Genomic DNA, 20,159 nt, shown 5'->3' on the forward strand with positions numbered 1-20,159 from the left:
CCAGTAAAACAAGTCAACCAGCGGGAAATCAGACCCTGAGTGTGCAAATTCTGGCTGATTGAACAAGTGGTCTCAGCTCGCTCTCTTCCAGAAGAAGAGAGCAAAGCAGCATGACCGCGTCACTGTGAAATTTGAATTAATATTGATTCACGTTGCTCCAAGGACAAATAAATTGAACTTGTTATTTTCTAGTTAAGCACGGAGTTGCAGCTTTTAGAAAAAGACTGCAGAGGAGACCCTTTAACCTCAGGGGAAGACTAAAAACTAATGCAAGTCAAGTGTGTGAACAAGGTAAAGTGCACCAGTAAAGCTGCTTTATCACATACGAGGTCTGTTAGAAAAGTATCGGACCTTTTTATTTTTTTCAAAAACTATATGGATTTGAATCACGTGCGATTACATCAGACAAGCTTGAACCCTCGTGGGCATGCAAGAGTTTTTTCACGCCTGTCGGTTACGTCATTCGCCTGTGGGCAGTCTTTGAGTGAGGAGTGGCCCACCCTCTCGTCGATTTTTTTCATTGTTTAGGAATGGCTCAGAGACTGCTGCTTTGTTTGATAAAAATTTTTTCAAAAACTGTAAGGCACAACTGAGTGGACACCATTCGAGAAATTCAGCTGGTTTTCTGTGAAAATTTTAACGGCTGATGAGATATTATGGAATGTTGCTGTCGCTTTAAGGACTGCCCACAGAGCGGGACGTCGCGACGTGCCCTGAGCCGCCGCTGTCTGCCTGTTTGGAGCTGAAAGCTTCCCAATTTAAGCCTCTGTTGACCCAGGACGTCGTGACAGAACAGAGAACTTTCAGAAGAGGTCGGGATCAGCAGTTTATCCGGACATTCCACTGTTAAAGGAGATTTTATTAATGAAAGACGTGCGGACGGGTCCGCGCGTCGGGACGCAGCCGGCGCGGTGCGGCGGCACAGGAAAAACACCTCCGTGTTGATAACCATTTGTAAAAACCAGGCAGCTTTTGATGGCTTTCAGTTGAGTGAGTATCTGAGAAATTGTTTAACAGCTGGACATGTTCCAACTTGTCCTTAAGGCTTCCAACGGAGGTGTTTTTCCTGTGGCGGCGCCGGCTTCTCAGACAAAGAGATTCCGACGGGAGGGGTGGACCACTCTTCACTCAAAGACTGCCCACAGGCGAATGACATCACCGACAGGCATGAAAAAACTCTCGCATGCCCACGAGGGTTCAAGGTTGTCTGATGTAATCGCACGTGATTCAAATCCATATAGTTTTTGAAAAAAATAAAAAGGTACGTTAGTTTTATCACAGACCTCGTATATTAATGTGGTGTGTCATGTGCATGGAGAAGAAAATACAATGGTGAGTTTACCCACAGTGACACCATTCATATAATATACAATACATATAATCTATACATATATTCTCTTAACTAATTATGTAACGCAGGAAGTATTTGTAACTGGTAATACCTTCCCACTGTCGCCAAGTGCTTGCTCATAGGGGGTCGGTTTGACTGTTGGGGTTTTTCTGTGATTATTGTATGGCTTTTGCCTTGCAATATAAAGCGCCTTGGGGCAACTGTTGTTGTGATTTGGCGCTATATAAATAAAATTGATTTGGTTTGATTTGATTTGATTAATACATGGTATCCATGGGCATGAAGACCGTCATGACTATGGCAATTTGACAATTGACCCCAATGACCAATTTACCAAAATGATTGGCCTCTGAATGACCTTGCCAGGTCAATTACGGAATCCACTGAAGTGTGTGCCACTTCAGGTTGAATATCCACTTCCTTGATCTTGACCTTATATTTGTTGAAGACATTGGGGTCAGCCTTATTTGACATACCAACCTTGGTAGAAATCATCAAGACGACCTGAGAGGAGTAGGCCAACAAGGAGACAAGCAGACATGACTTTTACCTTTAGTAAACCTGACCTTACATAGACAATTACAGAACCCACCTTCATAAATGCACCAAGTTTGGTGCAAATCAGAGTGAAAAACGTCAATATTGGCCTTTGACCTTAATGCCCTTGACCTCAATGAGTGATATTTGGTAAAACCGAGCTTTCTGGGGAGTTCCTCAGCCACCTCCACAGATGTCACAATTTTGGTGCAAATAGGAGTGAAAAAAATCATAAATTCTGACCTCTGACCTTGACCCTAATGATTGACTTTCAGTCCATTTTATCTCACTTGGGTAATTCCAGAACACACCTACATACGTGTGAGACATTTGGTGGACACTGGAGTGAAAAGTCAAAATTTTGCCCTTTTGACCCAATGACCTTGTCTGCCATTGATTGACCTTTAGTCAATGTGTGCTCACCCAATTATAGAATCAACCAACATATGTCTGTCAAGTTTGGTGGACATTAGATTAAAAAGTCAAAGTTTTGGCCTTTCACACAATGACCTTGACCTTCGTCAAATACGTATACATATCAATTTTGCAAGAAATTAGATAAGGCACCTGAGAGGAGATGGGGAACAGACAAACGCTGCTCAGATTAAAATATTTTTTATGCCAGAACTCGTTTCATTGCTGCTGCCTGCAGAAGAGATTAAAATAACCCCCAGAGCGTAAATTATTTACTATATCATTGTATCTCTTATGCTTTTGATTCTGGGTTGTAATTTTTTTTAAGACTATTCGATTTTGCAAGAACAATTAAGATGTTGCTGTTGATAACTTCAGAAACTATATTAGTAACAGCAGCGACGGCACTAATTTCACTCACCACTGGTCTGTGAACGTCCCAGAATGCTCTTTCCTGGCTGTCGAGAATTTTCCTCTCGATTTTGTCTCTTTTCTTGTCCACTCTGAAGAAACATCGGTTCAAAACAAATCAGAGCTTTGTGATTGGGGGGTGCGCTGATATACAATATCTGCTGTGGCTTATGCATGACACGTGCGATCCATCTTTAATGTGCGTGCTCAGAATGACAGAATTTCATTCTTGTTGTAAAGAAGTGGTGCAAGTAATAGAAACCTACTTTGCTTGTGCTTCTGCTTGCATAAAAATGAACTCCCATTTCCTGGCAAACGCTCTCTGTAGCCTTGCTAAGCTCTCCTGCAAGTAAAACAAAACAGAAATAACCACTATTGTGGGATCTGGGATGATTATTTTTAATGCACGAGCTGTGTGCAGAGCACGGCCAGATATCATCTGTAATGATCCTTGCCCTCATATAGAGAGGGGCAAAAAGTGTGTTTTCAACCAAGTGATTCATTAAGTAGCAAAGCAGGAACTGCTGCAGCAACATGCACAAAAACAAACAAGCTCGTTCTCATTAGGAAGAAAAGGCAAGAGATGAACGGTGGCAGACTAACGGGAAAAGAGGAGCGCTGACATTAACAGATCTCTCACACTCACCGCTTCGTAGTCCGCAAGCTCCAGACGTGCTTTATTTTGCATTGTTCTTTTGCAGAGATAAACAGCTGAGAGAGAGAGAAAGAGAGTGGGGGGGTGGGGGGGTGGATTTGTTTTAGAAGCATAACTTGGTTTCAGCTTGGTTTTAACAGTTTTAAGTGGCCGTGCGTTTACTCACTTAATCCTCTCAGCTGTGCTTTTAAACTGGCCTGTAAATCAGAGGTCATATTGCATGCATACCATGTAAGTGTCTGTTGCTGCACGTGTGCACGTGCACAGATCTGACCTTTGATCTCTTCCCGCACTGTCGTCATTCCTTCATCTCTCTGTTAACTGACCATTATGCTGAAGCATCATTATGCCATTAGCCAGTTTTCATTAAGAGGCATTATTCAAGTGAATTACTTGCTACATTTGGGACCTTTTAACAACTCCCACCCCCCCACCTTGATAACGTTTAGGGCTGTCCTCACAGTGCACATTAGCCTGTTTCTCTAGACTGACAATAAATGAAAGGCCTAAAAGGCTGTGATGAGTCTGAAGGTTTTATTGTTTGTTTTTTGTCTTCATGCACTGGAACAAGCACTTAAAAGTTCCCATCACTATTAAACAACAGCTTTGTACATGCACACAAATAGCCAAGACCAGCACCAGATTTCTTCAGTGTGATCATGTAGCAGTGAGGTCAACATACAACCCCTGGCAAAAAATTATGGAATCACCGGCCTCAAAGGATGTTCATTCAGTTGTTTCATTTTGTAGAAAAAAAGCAGATCACAGACATGACACAAAACTAAAGTCATTTCAAATGGCAACTTTCTGGCTTTAAGAAACACTATAAGAAATCAAGAAAAAAAAGATTGTGGCAGTCAGTAACGGTTACTTTTTTAGACCAAGCAGAGGAAAAAAATATGGAATCACTCAATTCTGAGGAAAAAATTATGGAATCACCCTGTAAATTTTCATCCCCCAAATTAACACCTGCATCAAATCAGATCTGCTCATTGACATTGACCCTATGCCACGACATTGACCCTATGTGTCTTTTTGCAAGGAATGTTTTTGCAGTTTTTGCTCTATGGCAAGATGCATTATCATCTTGAAAAATGATTTCATCATCCCCAAACATCCTTTCAATTGTCCAAAATATCAACATAAACTTGTGCATTTATTGATGATGTAATGACAGCCATCTCCCCAGTGCCTTTACCTGACATGCAGCCCCATATCATCAATGACTGTGGAAATTGACATGTTCTCTTCAGGCAGTCATCTTTATAAATCTCATTGGAAAGGCACCAAACAAAAGTTCCAGCATCATCACCTTGCCCAATGCAGATTCGAGATTCATCACTGAATATGACTTTCATCCAGTCATCCACAGTCCACAATTGCTTTTCCTTAGCCCATTGTAACCTTGTTTTTTTCTGTTTAGGTGTTAATGATGCCTTTCGTTTAGCTTTTCTGTATGTAAATCCCATTTCCTTTAGGCGGTTTCTTACAGTTCGGTCACAGACGTTGACTACAGTTTCCTCCTATTCGTTCCTCATTTGTTTTGTTGTACATTTTTCGATTTCTGAGACATATTGCTTTAAGTTTTCTGTCTTGACGCTTTGTCTTCCTTGGTCTACCAGTATGTTTGCCTTTAACAACCTTCCCATGTTGTTTGTATTTGGTCCAGAGTTTAGACACAGCTGACTGTGAACAACCAACATCTTTTGCAACATTGCGTGATGATTTACTCTCTTTTAAGAGTTTGATAATCCTCTCCTTTGTTTCAATTGACATCTCTTGTGTTGGAGCCATGATTCATGTCAGTCCACTTGGTGCAACAGCTCTCCAAGGTGTGTTCACTCCTTTTTAGATGCAGACTAACGAGCAGATCTGATATGATGCAGGTGTTAGTTTTGGGGATGAAAATTTACAGGGTGATTCCATAATTTTTTTCCTCAGAATTGAGTGATTCCATATTTTTTTCCTCTGCTTGGTCTAAAAAAGTAACCGTTACTGACTGCCACAATCTTTTTTTCTTGATTTCTTATAGTGTTTCTTAAAGCCAGAAAGTTGCCATTTGAAATGACTTTAGTTTTGTGTCATGTCTGTGATCTGCTTTTTTTCTACAAAATTAAACAACTGAATGAACATCCTCCGAGGCCGGTGATTCCATAATTTTTGCCAGGGCTTGTACAGAGCATCTGCAAAGTATTCACAGCAAGTTGGTGGCAGCATGGTGCTGTGGGGATGTTTTTCAGCATTAGGAACTGGGAGACTAGTCAGGATTGAGAGAAAGATGAATGCAGCAATGTACAGAGACATCCTGGATGAAAACCTCCTCCAGAGCGCTCTTGACCTCAGACTGGGGCAACTGTTTCAGCAGCAAAATGACCCTAAGTACACAGCCAAGATATCAAAGGAGTGGCTTCAGGACAACTCTGTGAATGTCCTCGAGTGGCCCAGCCAGAGCCCAAACTTGAATCTGATTGAACATCTCTGGAGAGATCTGAAAATGGACGCTCCCCATCCAACCTGATGCAGCTTGAGAGGTGCTGCAAAGAGGAATGGACAAAACTGCCCAAAGATAGGTGCACCAAGCTTATGACATCACATTCAAGAAGACTTGACGCTGTAATTGCTGCCAAAGATGCATCAACAAAGTACTGAGCAAAGGGTGTGAATACATATGTACATGCGATTTCTTAGTTTTTTATTTCTAATAAATTTGTGAAAAATTCAAAAAAAGCTTTTTTCATGTTGTCATTATAGGGTGCTGTGAGTAGAATTTTCAGGGAAAAAAATAATTGTCTCCATCTTGGAATAAGTCTGCAACACAGAGGTATTAACATAGTGTGGAAAAAGTGAAGCGCTGTGAATACTTTCCGGATGCACCATACAAACATAATAAAAACAAGAGCAATCTGAGATATCTGACATCCGTCAATCCAGATCTGGTTCACCTCCAAAATTCAGTGGAGTCTTCCATGCCCTAATATCTATCGGTGGTGCAAATTTGGTGAGAATCCGTTAAGTTTTTTTTTTTTTTTACCTTAATCCTTCACAGCCTATATAAAGTGAAGTTTTGATCCAGAATCCAGATCCAGATCCGGATCACCTCCAAAATGAAATGGAGTTTTCTGTGGCTTAATATCGATCTGTGGTGAAACTTTTGTCAAAATGTATACAGTAGTTTTGACGTAATCTTTCAAAGCCTATATAAAGGGAATGGTAATAGAAAAAAGTAACTACATTCACCAACAACTCAGATCTCAAATACCACTGAAGATAAAACGCAGATCCTGTGGCTGAATGATTCAGATAACCCAAGTGTTATTCACTGAACTTTTTTTTCTGATATTGACCAAATATGCCTGTTTTAACCTTTGACACTAATAAAATAGCCTTTTACCATGTCTAAGAGTTTAGACAGCAGATTCTGGCTTTAAATTGCTCAGCAAATCCTCAATAATACACATTTTTTTCCCATGAAACTGGACAGATTTTCTTTAAATTTTGACCTTAGTGGTGTAGTGGTTAGCACTGCTGCCTCACAGCAAGAAGGTCATGGGTTCACTTCCCATCTGGTTGTTTTTGTGTGGAGTTTGTGTGTTCTCCCCGTGTTCGGGTGGGTTCCCTCAGGGTGCTCCGGCTTCCTCTCACTTACAAAGTTTAGGTGAACTGGTGACTCTAAATTGACCATAGGTGTGTGTGTGTGTGTGTGTGTGTGTGTGTGTGTGTGTGTGTGTGTGTGTGTGTGTGTGTGTGTGTGTGTGTGTGTGTGTGTGTGTGTGTGTGTGTGTGTGTGTGTGTGTGTGTGTGTGGCCCTGCGACAGACTGACGTCCTGTCCAGGGTGCACTTCCCAATCTTGCCCTATGACTGTTGGGATAGACTCCTTTCCCATGACCCTTGATTGGAGAAAGTGGGCATAGAAAATGAATGAATAACCCCAATCAACTATATATTTTTTGTGTTTCAGCACAATACACAGTAAATATTGCAGCGTTAATTTAATGCTGCAGTGAGTGCATATGGTCCCATTGAAACAGTGTTAACATTGTTATAGTGTTAAAGTAACTCCAACATAATGGGTCCTCCTGTGCTGTGCTCCCTAATCGTCCTGTGCATCTGGAGTCGCATCAGGAAGGGCATCTGGTGTATAACATGTGCCAGTTCATATGTGGATTCATGGCAGCCATGGTGTGACGACCCAAAGTAGAAACAGAAGCAGCCAAATCAATCAACCTCATGCCAGAACAAAAAGTCTCAAAGTCTTAAATTTCTCTCTTAAATGCATGCCAGAATCAACAAACTGTGGTAAATGTAATCTACATGTACAAATCTCTTAAATTCCATCTCTGTGTAAATCGGCACACTTCAATGAGAAGAGTGACTTTACTATAAATAATAAATAATAACCCAAAACATAAAATAAGGCTCCATATATATATATATATATATATATATATATATATATATATATATATATATACACACACACAGTGGGGAAAACAAGTATTTGACCCCCTGTCAGTTTTGCAGGTTTTCCCACCTACAAAGAATGGAGAGGTCTGTTTTTTTATCGTAGGTACACTTCAACTGTGAGAGACAGAATCTAAAAAAAAAAAATAAAAAAATCCAGAAAATCACATTGTATGATTTTTAAATACTTAATTTGCATTTTATTTCATAAAATAAGTATTTGACACCCTAGAAAAACTTAAAAAAGCTTAAAAATTGGTACAGAAACATTTGTCTGCCATTACAGAGGTCAGATGTTTCCTGTAGTTCTTGACTAAGTTTTCACACACTGCAACAGGGATTTTGGTCCACTCCTCCATACAGATCTTCTACAAATCTTTCAGGTTTAGAGTTTCAGCTCCCTCCAAAGAGTTTCTGTTGAGTTCAGGTCTGGAGACTGGCCAGGCCACTCCAGGACCTTGAAATGCTTCTTACAGAGCCCCTCCTTAGTTGCCCTGGCTGTGTGTTTGGGGTCATTGTCATGCTGGAAGACCCAGCCATGACCCATCTTAGATGCTCTTACTGAGGGAAGGAGGTCGTTTGCCAAAATCTTGCAATACATGACCCCATCCATCCTCCCTTCAATACGGTGCAGTCGTCCTGTCCCCTTTGCAGAAAAGCACCCCAAGAGTATGATGTTTCCACCCCCATGCTTCACGGTTGGGATGGTTTTCTTGGGGTTGTTCTCATCCTCTAAACATGGTAAGTGAGTTGATTCCAAAAAGCTCTATTTTGGTCTCATCTGACCACATGACCTTCTCCCATGCCTCCTCTGGATCATCCAGATGGTCACTGGTGAACTTCAAACGGGCCTGGACATGTGCTGGCTTGAGCAGGGGGACCTTGCTGCCCTGCAGGATTTTAAACCATAACAGCATCATGTGTTACTAATGTAATCTTTGTGACTGTGGTCCCAGCTCTCTTCAGGTCATTGACCAGGTCCTCCTGTGTAGTTCTGAGTTTTCTCAGAATCATCCTTAGCCCACAAAGTGAGATCTTGCATGGAATCCCAGACTGAGGGAGACTGACAGTCATCTTGTGTTTCTTCCACTTTCTAATAAATAATCGTAACAGTTGTTGTCTTCTCACCAAGCTGCTTGCGTGTTGTCCTGTAGTCCATCCCAGCCTTGTGGAGGTCTACAGTTTTGTCCATAGTGTCTTTAGACAGCTCTTTGGTCTTGGCTATGGTGGACAGGTTGGAGTGTGATTGATTGTGTGAACAGGTGTCTTTTATACAGGTAACAAGTTCAAACATGTGAAATTAATACAGGTAAAGAGTGCAGAATAAGAGGGCTTCTTAAAGAAAAATGAACAGGTCTGTGTGAGCCAGAATTCTTGCTGGTTGATTGGGGGTGAAATACTTATTTTATGCAATAAAATGCAAATTAATTATTTAAAATCATACAATGTGATTTTCTGGATTTTTTTTTTTTTTTACTTCTGTCTCTCACAGTTGAAGTGTACCTACGATAAAAATTACAGGCCTCTCCATTCTTTGTAGGTGGGAAAATCTGCAAAACTGACAGGGGGTCAAATACTTATTTTCCCCACTGTGTGTGTGTATATATATATATATATATATATATATATATATATATATATATATATATATATATACACATACATATATATATATATATATACACATACATATATATATATCTGAGGTGTGATCTGAGCAACAAAGGTACTTTTTTTTTTGAAGAGGAATTGCAGTAATTGCGCCAGACTGGCGTCCTGTCCTGGGTGTACCCCGCCTCGCACCCTATGGCTGCTGGGATAGGCTCCAGCCCCCCGCGACCCTTAATTGGACTAAGCGGTGGAAGATGGATGGATGGATGGATGGAACTGCAGTAAGCAGAGATTGATAAACGAAGGCAAGCGAATGGGGGACAAAACATGAGTGACATTAATGCTGTTTCACCTGATGGTCAGTATCCAGTGTTAGAATAAGAAAGTAACAAACAGTTCAATGTACAAATGGATTATGTCTTGACACAATGAGGCCATTGCTGACTCCTTCCCCTAGATGAACAGAACATTACATGCTGTATGCGGTTTTAATATTTCCTGCAGCAGTCTGAATATTGATCAACTTTTTTTTTACACTCTATTGGAGTTAATTTAACACTACAGTTCATATGCACTACATGTGCACTCACTGCAAAATTCATTTAATCCTACATAATTTATTGTGTTTATGGATATCCATCATGCAGCAACCTCCTGTAGCATCAAATGCACTAAACTATGGGCAAGGTTGGGTAGGATTACTTTGAAAGAATACATGTGGATTACATGTATCTATGTATATACATTTAGATTACTTGTAATCTGATTACTTTTGGATTACATTTCAAAGTAATCCTACCCAACCTTGACTATGGGTGACATAATGGAGGGCTGTACACCACACTGAAAAATCACCTTTAAAAATGACTCTCATTTGTTACACCTCGATATACTATTACTTTTTCCTCAAAGTATATTTATAGTATGATGAAACCTTAATGTATTAATTTACTTTGAGAAGAAGCTAATAAAATTAGATGTAAATTTTTGTGTGTATAATATTCACATGTAAGAAGTCAAAGTAAAAGGAAAGAACCAGAAATTGGATTTCTATCTGGGACACATTTTTATTTATTTTAACCAAAGTCAGTACACTGTAACCAGTTAAAAAATCTGATTAAAAGGCTGCTTGTTAAGCAACAGGGTCATGCACCATAGAAAGTACTCGCCTGGTGATTACATAAATACCATAGAAAGCACACACTGAATGCATCCGTGCTTGAAAGTCACTGGCCTGTGCACTGCTGGGGCCAACATGTCCATCACAGCAGAACTAATGTGATTTCAGCTCTAGAATTCAGATTGTATATGCATATTTGGCGATTCATCTTCTGGACTTCATAACGTGTTTTATGATCTTTGCAAGCAGTCTGTATGAATCGCATGTGCAGAACACACAATCAGGCTGTAAGAAAATGACCTCACCATAGTCTGTGTTTTCTGGTTCCCAACAATTTGATGGCCAAAAGTATGGGGTCTGGAGAGGGGAAAGAATGAAGAAACAAAACATTACACATTCCGCAACAATTACCAACAGCGTACCAACCAAAGTGCATGTGTGGTGTGAGGCACAGCTACCCCTCAGCCAGCAATCACAATAAAACATTTAGTTGCATAACGGGTTAAAGCACATAAGCTCCTTTTTGCTGTGCGCAAAGGAAAAGACACCACTGTGCATCTTCACCCCATTCAGATGGCCTTACATATGCAGTGGCCTCAAAAGAGATGAGATTTGATGTAAAGAGCCGACTGAAGCCAGCTCCCAACAAAAAAGTGCTTTAGGCATTGATTTCCTCTAGCTGGTTCTCCACAGCTCACTCGGTGCTCACTGGGCGAGAAATTGTCAGTTTCACTACAGACAGTCAGAATGGTGCCCCCCCCGACCACACACCCAACACACACACACACATAACTGCAAGAATGCTGAGCTTGAATGACTCTTACTGTCAGTAATGTAATTACTCCAGAATGTCATGTAAAAGCACTTGATGGAATACATTTATATCAACCTTTTATTTAGTCAGCAATCACAATGAAAATACTCTAAAATACTCAGGAGGGCAGGGTGGGAAATTTATTTGACAAAGTTATCAGAATGCTTTGGTGCTATATTTTCAGCAACACAGACAGATCGATTGATCTATCTATCTATCTATCTATCTATCTATCTATCTATCTATCTATCTATCTATCTATCTATCTATCTATCTATCTATCTATCTATCTATCTATCTATCTATCTATCTATCTGTGTATAAAATGAATCTTTTTTTAATTATCAAAATCTGTATAATTAACAGAATAAAAAGAATATCTGATTATACATAATATAAGACAATCGCCTAACAAGTAAAATTTTTGTTAAGATATAAGGAATAGTTTTTCAACAATGAAACTTCAATATTTTTCAATTTTCATTAGCAGAATTTTCAATTGACCTTGAATTTTTTTTTTGCAAGGGAAAAATGTGTGGAATTAGAAACTAGTGTTAGTGGAGGTTTGCACATTATAAGTGCGGTGGTGTAGTTTTTATTTGAAATTAGACCAATATACTTAGTATGACAATGTTGTAAAGTGTAACAAGTAAAAACAAATCTGCCTAAAGACAGGTGACAACATAATGTGCATTGGCTAAAAACAAGTCCTCAGGTCTTGATTTTTTTTTTTTTTTTTAGTTAGTGTAATTAGATTAGTGTAATTAGATATGAGAAATTAAATATATTTTGAGTTTTTGCAGTGCATGCTCAAGTTTTAGTTTCCTTTGATATAACGAATGAAAGTTGATGTCATGATTTAGCAGAGATATAAGACTTTTAGAACAAACAATTATTAAAACTCTTGTGTTTCATACCTGAAACCTATAGAAAGTGCCATCATCTTTAAGGGTGAGAACGTGGTCTGAGATTGGAAAGAAGTAACCATGTGCAGCCATTAGAGTTCCGAGGTGGAGTGCCTCCACTGAAAGAGAGCAGAGCGACCATATTTAGAACAAAGGATCAAAGCTTTCAAGGAATAAAAATGAAAGCAGAAACTTGATATTTTTAGTGGTACTTCCAATGGCTAAAATGTTAAAATGTCCAATTTAACAACAGAAAAAAACGTTTACAATCTGGTACAAAAAACAGTTTTGGTGAAGTTTCCTCCTTTATAACATCTATATATGCAATCGGAACTCTTATACTTTAAGATGTTTTAAACAATAAATTTGTGAATGGGAAATGAGCGAAAGGAATTGTACCGGTCAGGGTGGCACCCTGCTAACTGATAGCAGAGGCCGTTAGCCGTGTTTTCTTTTCAGATCCATCCCCTCATTACCCCATCCCGGTAGAGACGGTGCCTGCTCCCAGACCACCAATAACCAGCAAAAATCTATTTAAGCATAAAAATTCAAAAAGAAAAAATAATATAGCACCTTCAACTGCACCACAGACTAAAACAGTTAAATGTGGTCTATTAAACATTAGATCTCTCTCTTCAAAGTCCCTGTTAGTAAATAATATAATAATTGATCAACATATTGATTTATTCTGCCTTACAGAAACCTGGTTACAGCAGGATGAATATGTTAGTTTAAATGAGTCAACACCCCCGAGTCACACTAACTGCCAGAACGCTCGTAGTACGGTCCGAGGCGGAGGATTAGCAGCAATCTTCCACTCCAGCTTATTAATTAATCAAAAACCCAGACAGAGCTTTAATTCATTTGAAAGCTTGTCTCTTAGTCTTGTCCATCCAAATTGGAAGTCCCAAAAACCAGTTTTATTTGTTATTATCTATCGTCCACCTGGTCGTTACTGTGAGTTTCTCTGTGAATTTTTGGACCTTTTGTCTGATTTAGTGCTTAGCTCAGATAAGATAATTATAGTGGGCGATTTTAACATCCACACAGATGCTGAGAATGACAGCCTCAACACTGCATTTAATCTATTAGACTGGACTGGCTTTGCTCAAAATGTAAATGAGTCCACCCACCACTTTAATCATACCTTAGATCTTGTTCTGACTTATGGTATGGAAATTGAAGACGTAACCGTATTCCCTGAAAACCCCCTTCTGTGTGATCATTTCTTAATAACATTTACATTTACTCTGATGGACTACCCAGCAGTGGGGAATACGTTTCATTACAGTAGAAGTCTTTCAGAAAGCGCTGTAACTAGGTTTAAGGATATGATTCATTCTTTATGTTCTCCAATGCCATATACCAACACAGGGCAGAGTAGCTACCTAAACTCTGTGAGTGAGATAGATTATCTCGTCAATAGTTTTATATCCTCATTGAGGACAACTTTGGATGCTGTAGCTCCTCTGAAAAAGAGAGCCTTAAATCAGAAGTGCCTGACTCCGTGGTATAACTCACAAACTCGCATCTTAAAGCAGATAACCTGTAAGTTGGAGAGGAAATGGCATCTCACTAATTTAGAAGATCTTCACTTAGCCTGGGAAAAAGAGTCTGTTACTGTATAAACAATACCCCCCCCCCCAACGAGGTTAAGATCCACTTTTGAAAACCTATTTTAAAGACATTTTTGTATGTTTTGAATGGGAAAGTATGTCCAAGCTTTTGACTGGTAGTATTACAACAATAATAATAAGAAGAAGAATGATCATGTATTTTTAAATGATAACCGTCCACCAGTCTTTCCTCGATATTATTCATTCAGTATAAATCTGTGTTATAGTTTTACTCCTAAAATGCTACACTAAGTGGATTTGATGCACTACAAACAAATATTTGGTTTACTTTGTTATGGTGGAAATACAAATAAAAAAAAAACATTAATGAGCAGCTTGTATCGAACATATTTTTATTCATGCATTGCAGAGCTGTTTAAGGGTGATTCTTAGACTCCAGGCACTTATTATGTCCTTTGATCATATTGTATGAAAAACAGAAAAAAGGGGAAATTTCACACTTTTATAGTTATCTTTACAATGAAAGTGTGTTAAGAAATTTGTTCTAGTAGTCTATGATGACTTTTTCACCTTTTTTCAGCATCATTCTATGCAAATATTGCCGTTTTGTGCTTGTCCCACACCCAGACTTTTGATCTTCAATGATAAAAATGAATGGTAAAGAAATGTTTTTTTCTAATGTTTTAAAATATCTCTGAATAAAATATCAGTAAAATAATCAAAACATAATTGGGGTATTCAATGTCATACACCTGTTGTGATTTTTTTTAAACAAAATGTAGTTGTCCCACACTATTGCCGTAATTTCCACCACAACACTAATGTCTCTTTAAACAGTTTGTATGAAAGATTATTTGGGTAGTGTCTATGGAGATAAACAGTGACATCAGAGCACATGTATATAGCACCAAATCACAACAAACAGTTGCCCCAAGGCGCTTTATATTGTAAGGCAATGGTGTGGTGGAAATTACATTTACAAGGCCAATAGTACCTGTAGTTAAAGAATCACCCTTAAATAGCTCATGTACTTTGGATTGATGTTAATGTGCTTACAGTGCACTCTGTGCATGAATAACATCTAGGAAAATACACAAAACATCAGATCAGGATATGCAAAATTAAATTATTTCAGATCAGGATGGGAGGCAAAAACAACTTGATTGGGACATCCCCAATAACTGCTGTTTGATTTTGTTTGTTGACTTGTTAAACTCAAAAGTATAGTCGCATCCAGGCGGCCTAAAGTCGAGCTGTGTGCCAGGTTTTGTGGACTTAGCTTCATTTGCTGGTGACTCGAGTAAGAGACCATCGAACCATCTCGACTGGATAATAAGGACACAATTGTGAAAACAATGTAGTAGAAAATTAAATTATTTCCAATCCAGTTTAGTCATTTATGTCAACCTGACGGGAAGAGCAGAGAACAATCAACACATTAGCAGATTGAAACAACATGAAAGGGTTACAGGTTGAGAACAGCGGGGAATAAAAGAACGGCACGCTTGATGATGATTACATGTTTTCATTATGTGATTGTGTTTTAAGGCAGGGGTAGTCAACCAAAGGGAACAGATTTTCACTCTGACAAAGCACAGCACCAGGTGATTTTGCTGAAGAGTTCTGCCTCTGTGGCTGAAGGTGCTAATCAGTGAGATCTCCTGCTGTGCTGTATGGTTGGAATAGAAACGTGTTGATCCTTCTGTCAAACATTATCATCACAATGTCACAGTATTTTGAAGTTGCAATTCTGAGTTGCGGTACTCTGTATCCAGAGCCGACGTGTTTATTGTAAAGTTATTTGAATCAAGGGTGAATTTATGATGACAGAAAACAACAAATCTCATCCAGCACCTGTAACTGCAGAATCGTACTATATTTTGAGCAGCATTTGTCTGTTTTTTTCCCACCCCCTCACCTTCTCCCCACAATACCTGGTATGTGTAAAGTCACCGGCATCAATGCTCAAACTTCTTTACCCCCTCCCCACTCAAATTTCCACCAAAATTGGGATCCACATCTTGGTGGGTTCCTGAATTTCCAAGCTGATGTTTAATTTGCCAAGACAAGAGGGTGGGCTCTGGCAATACCTTAGAGAGGTCAAATTGGTCAAAGGTCAATCATTACACAGTAAATTTTGCAGAGTAAAATAGACACTGCCAGACAAACCACAATATAAGGGTGCGCTGCTCCATGTTGTGTGACACAGCGCTGCACTGCTCTTACAGAGAGTAGACTTTGATGAATCTGCGTGCGTAGCAGTCAGTGCGTGCAAGAGAGAAAAAAAGCTTGAGTATCAATCTTTTTACACGAGGATCGTTCAATATCCACACCAGCCTTGGTATCGATATTATCGATATTAGGATCGATCTGCCCACCTCTATATTCCACCTGTTTCTTGAAGAGACTAATAGAACTTCTATGAGCGAGCTCAGTAAACTGCACTCGTCCCCAGCAGAGGAGACCCCAACCAGTGACATCAACCGGAAGTGACCTCCACTGACTTCAGCCAATGGCGATTTACATGTCAATTTAGCGCCAAATTTGATTCAAATAACATTATCTACACTGCGCTCACACACTCTGCAAGTGTATGAATAACACTTAATTTTTACCAAAGAATGCACAAAAAAATTCTCAAAAAGCATTTCTGTTCCCCTTTAAAGATTAATTTAACTGAAAGTCAAGGACACTTTGTCATATTTCAGCCCAATTTGGACTTTTACTTGTTACATATACACTGAACAAAACATAAATGCATTTTTGTTTTTGCTCCCATTTTTCATGAGCTGAACTCAAAGATCTAAAACATTTTCTATACACACAAAAGACCTATTTCTCTCAAATATTGTTCACAAATCTGTCTAAATCTGTGTTAGTGAGCACTTCTCCTTTGCCAAGATAATCCATCCCACCTCACAGGTGTGGAATATCAAGATGCTGATTAGACAGCATGATTATTGCACAGGTGTGCAGAGTCTGGTGGACTTCGGCGCTGGTCAGCGTTAATGAACTCTTCACTCTCCATCGACAAACGCGGGGCTAATCATCAAAACATGAATGCACCCTAAAATATGCATGTCTCTCTGGCTCTCTATGTTTAAAGTCCTCGCATTAACTGTGTTTTATTTGTTATTACACACGTACACACGCACGCACACACACACACACACAGCTTGTTCTTTACCCCTGAGATAACTGACGCAGTCCTGAGAGGTCAAAAGTGTCTGTGTATGTGTGTGCACATACATCTGACTGAGCTCTACTCATTAATAAAGTATGACTTATAAGTTATTTAAAGCATGTTTGCTCCTAAATAATTCCTCTGCTTCTCTTATTCACTGCATTAAATCATTAAGAAAGAAATGTTCTGTCGTATCCACAAATATAATTGACAGTACATTATTTTTTGTTGGATTGTTAAGTCCATCAGGCATTGATAAAGACAGGAAACTCATGCGCATTGGTCACATTCATGCACATTTGCAAAACACGAGTGATTTCAACTCATCCATACACCTTTTCATATGTGCGTTCAAAATTACATTAGTCAAATTATTATCTCACATGGAGCGAGTGTCAGCTGAAGTGAACATCAGCAGCATGTGAAAAATATCATTTGTGACAGAGCAATTGGAACTGAAGTGCTTGTCTTCTCCTCTTCTTCAAGCACAAAGCTTTGCGGTTAATGTTTTGTGCAGCGCGTCTACTGCCTGTGATGGTTTGATAACCTGATGACATTTTATGAATGGATGCTGAATGTCAAACCGCACGCATTCATTATTATGACTGTTTTTCTAAATTGTCAGGAACAGAAACCAAACCATTTTTGACTAAACACCTCATGCATTTATATAATGTTTTCATAGGCAGCTCTGAGGCTGGGGATTCATGTGGCTGCAGCTCCCCCCCCCCCCCCCCCCCCCATTATTGTTAGTAGCATCTCCAGAAATACAACAGAAAAATTACATTTGCCATTCAAAATCCTGTTTTCAGCCTCCGTTTCTGACATTCTGTAACTGATCTAGTCTTATAAATCAGTCACAGTGAAGTCATCCAGACTGTTTTCTGCTCCACCATCATCATCTGGTTTGGTTCAGCCACCAAATAAGATGAGAACAGACCGCAAAGAACATTGTAAATTGAATTATACAAACTAAGATAGAGAGGGTTATGGCAAGATGACATTTGACTGCAATGACCTTGACTTTCACACAAATTATTGACCTCTGGCTAACTTTGCCAGGGCAATTCTGGAATCGAGGGTATGTCATATTTTGTCCAAATCAGGTTGACTATCAAATTCTATGACCTTGACATTTGATAAAACAAAATTCCATCCATCCATCCATTTTCTTCCGCTTTATCCGGAGTTGGGTCGCGGGGGCAGCAGCTCAAGCAAAGCCGCCCAGACCTCCCGATCCACACACACACCTCCCCCAGCTCCTCCGAGGGAACCCCAAAGCGTTCCCAATCCAGCCGAGAGATGTAGTCCCTCCAGCATGTCCTGGGTCTTCCCCGGGGCCTCCTCCCAATGGGACGTGCCCGGAACACCTCTCTGGCGAGGCGTCCAGGGGGCATCCGGAAAAGATGCCTGAGCCACCTCAACTGACTCCTTTCGACGTGGAGGAGCAGCAGCTCGACTCCGAGCTCCTCCCCTAAAACAAATTCTTTCAGCAAATTCAAGGTCAACCACTACTGACATACCAGGTTTGTTAGAAATCAGCAAAAGGACCTGGTAAGAATAAACCAAGAAGCAGACAGGTAGACCTGACCTTGGCCCCAATTTGCCATTGCTGAACAATTGTAAAACTTGCCTCCATATGTTTTCCACGTTTGGTGCAAATAGGAGTGAAACCCTGAACATTTGACTTTTACCCCCACAATAAATTTGACTCCTGTGATTGACCTTTTTGGCCAATTTGATCTTTTATGGGCATTTCTAGGACGCACCACCATATGAGTGACAAGTTTGGTGTAAATCAAAGTGAAAAGCTGAAAATTTTGACCTTTGACCACAATGACCTCAAATCCAAAGATTGACCTTTGGTAAATATTTTTTTCTCACCTGAATAATTCTAGTACCAACTCATCGATGTGTGTACCAGGTTTGGTGAACATTACTGTGAAAATTAAAGTTTTGACCTTTGATTCCCAATGACCTTGACCTGTATGTGACTAATCCCTTTAATTCTTTGGTTGACTGTCAAGCACATGTCAGTTTTGGTGGAAATAGGCAAAGGGTCTGGAAGGAGCAGGGAAACAGACAAATAATGCTGAAATGACAGTATGATACTCGTGTGTGTGTGTGTGTGTGTGTGTGTGTGTGTGTGTGTGTGTGTGTGTGTGTGTGTGTGTGTGTGTGTGTGTGTGTGTGTGTGTGTGTGTGTGTGTGTGTGTGTGTGTGTGTGTGTGTGTGTGTGTGTGTGTATATATATGTGTGTTGGGGGGGGTGCTATATGCTGGACTGTGGAAAGAACACAAAATATTTATGGAGAAGGTTAAACTAGAAACTACACTTGGCAGCTGAAAGCTTTTAACACAGCACTGTTGCTGCCAGTGTTGTTTTATGAATCTGTATGCCGGAGTGACGGTTGTGTCCAGAGGTTGAAAAAGATCGAGTGACTCTTCAGTCTGCTAATGGAATTTAAGGAAGGGTGAATAAAAAGACCACAAGACCTCTGGACCAGCGTGCTCTGTAAAATGTGTAGGGTTCATGGACGGCATTTCATAGCAGCTTTCCATGTGATGGAAATGGTCAAAGCCCTTTGCAGTAACATTCATCCATTCACACACACTGTGCTCCAGTGCACACCAGGAGCAATTTGGGGATTAAAGATCTTCATCAAAGGCAGTTTAGTGACTTTACTCTGTGATGGGGGAATTGAACTTATGACCGTCTGGTCACAAGCCCACTTCTCTACCATTTAGAACCTGACTTTTGCAGTGAGACCAATCATTGTGGGTTCCTCTGTGAAACATGACCATTAAACTGGTCTGCAATCTGATATGTCCACATGGTTTGCAGGACCAAGGTGGAGAGATGGTGGCTCCTAATTTGTAATGCCCACACCAAAGCAAACCTGTTATGAGAACCATTGAACAGTCCCCAAAAATATGACTTAATAAACACCCAAACTAAGGTTAGCCTTTTAGCTTAGCTGGATTGGACTCAAAGATTGGGGCATGTTCAGTCTTCTTTCATCAAACAACAGTGTCACACAACAGAGCCACCCATGCTCCACCTCTTGATCCATTTCTAGTTGCATCATGGCACAGGCAGAGTCAGCGCTGCCACTATG

At 39.8% G+C, this 20,159-nt stretch overlaps 1 protein-coding gene across 1 annotated transcript in view; it reads right to left on the bottom strand.

Moving 5' to 3' along the window:
* Positions 1-20,159, bottom strand: part of LOC117523161 (regulator of G-protein signaling 7) — a 212,956-nt gene that overhangs the window by 63,097 nt on the left and 129,700 nt on the right. The window contains exons 5-9 of the mRNA XM_034184598.1: positions 12,293-12,399; positions 10,867-10,918; positions 3,360-3,424; positions 2,980-3,056; positions 2,724-2,805 (exon numbers count right to left, since the gene is read on the bottom strand). Coding sequence (XP_034040489.1) covers positions 2,724-2,805; positions 2,980-3,056; positions 3,360-3,424; positions 10,867-10,918; positions 12,293-12,399 — 383 coding nt within the window. The remainder of the gene's footprint in view (positions 1-2,723; positions 2,806-2,979; positions 3,057-3,359; positions 3,425-10,866; positions 10,919-12,292; positions 12,400-20,159) is intronic.

This window comes from Thalassophryne amazonica, chromosome 13, assembly GCF_902500255.1.
Source record: "Thalassophryne amazonica chromosome 13, fThaAma1.1, whole genome shotgun sequence".
Lineage (NCBI taxonomy): Eukaryota > Metazoa > Chordata > Actinopteri > Batrachoidiformes > Batrachoididae > Thalassophryne > Thalassophryne amazonica.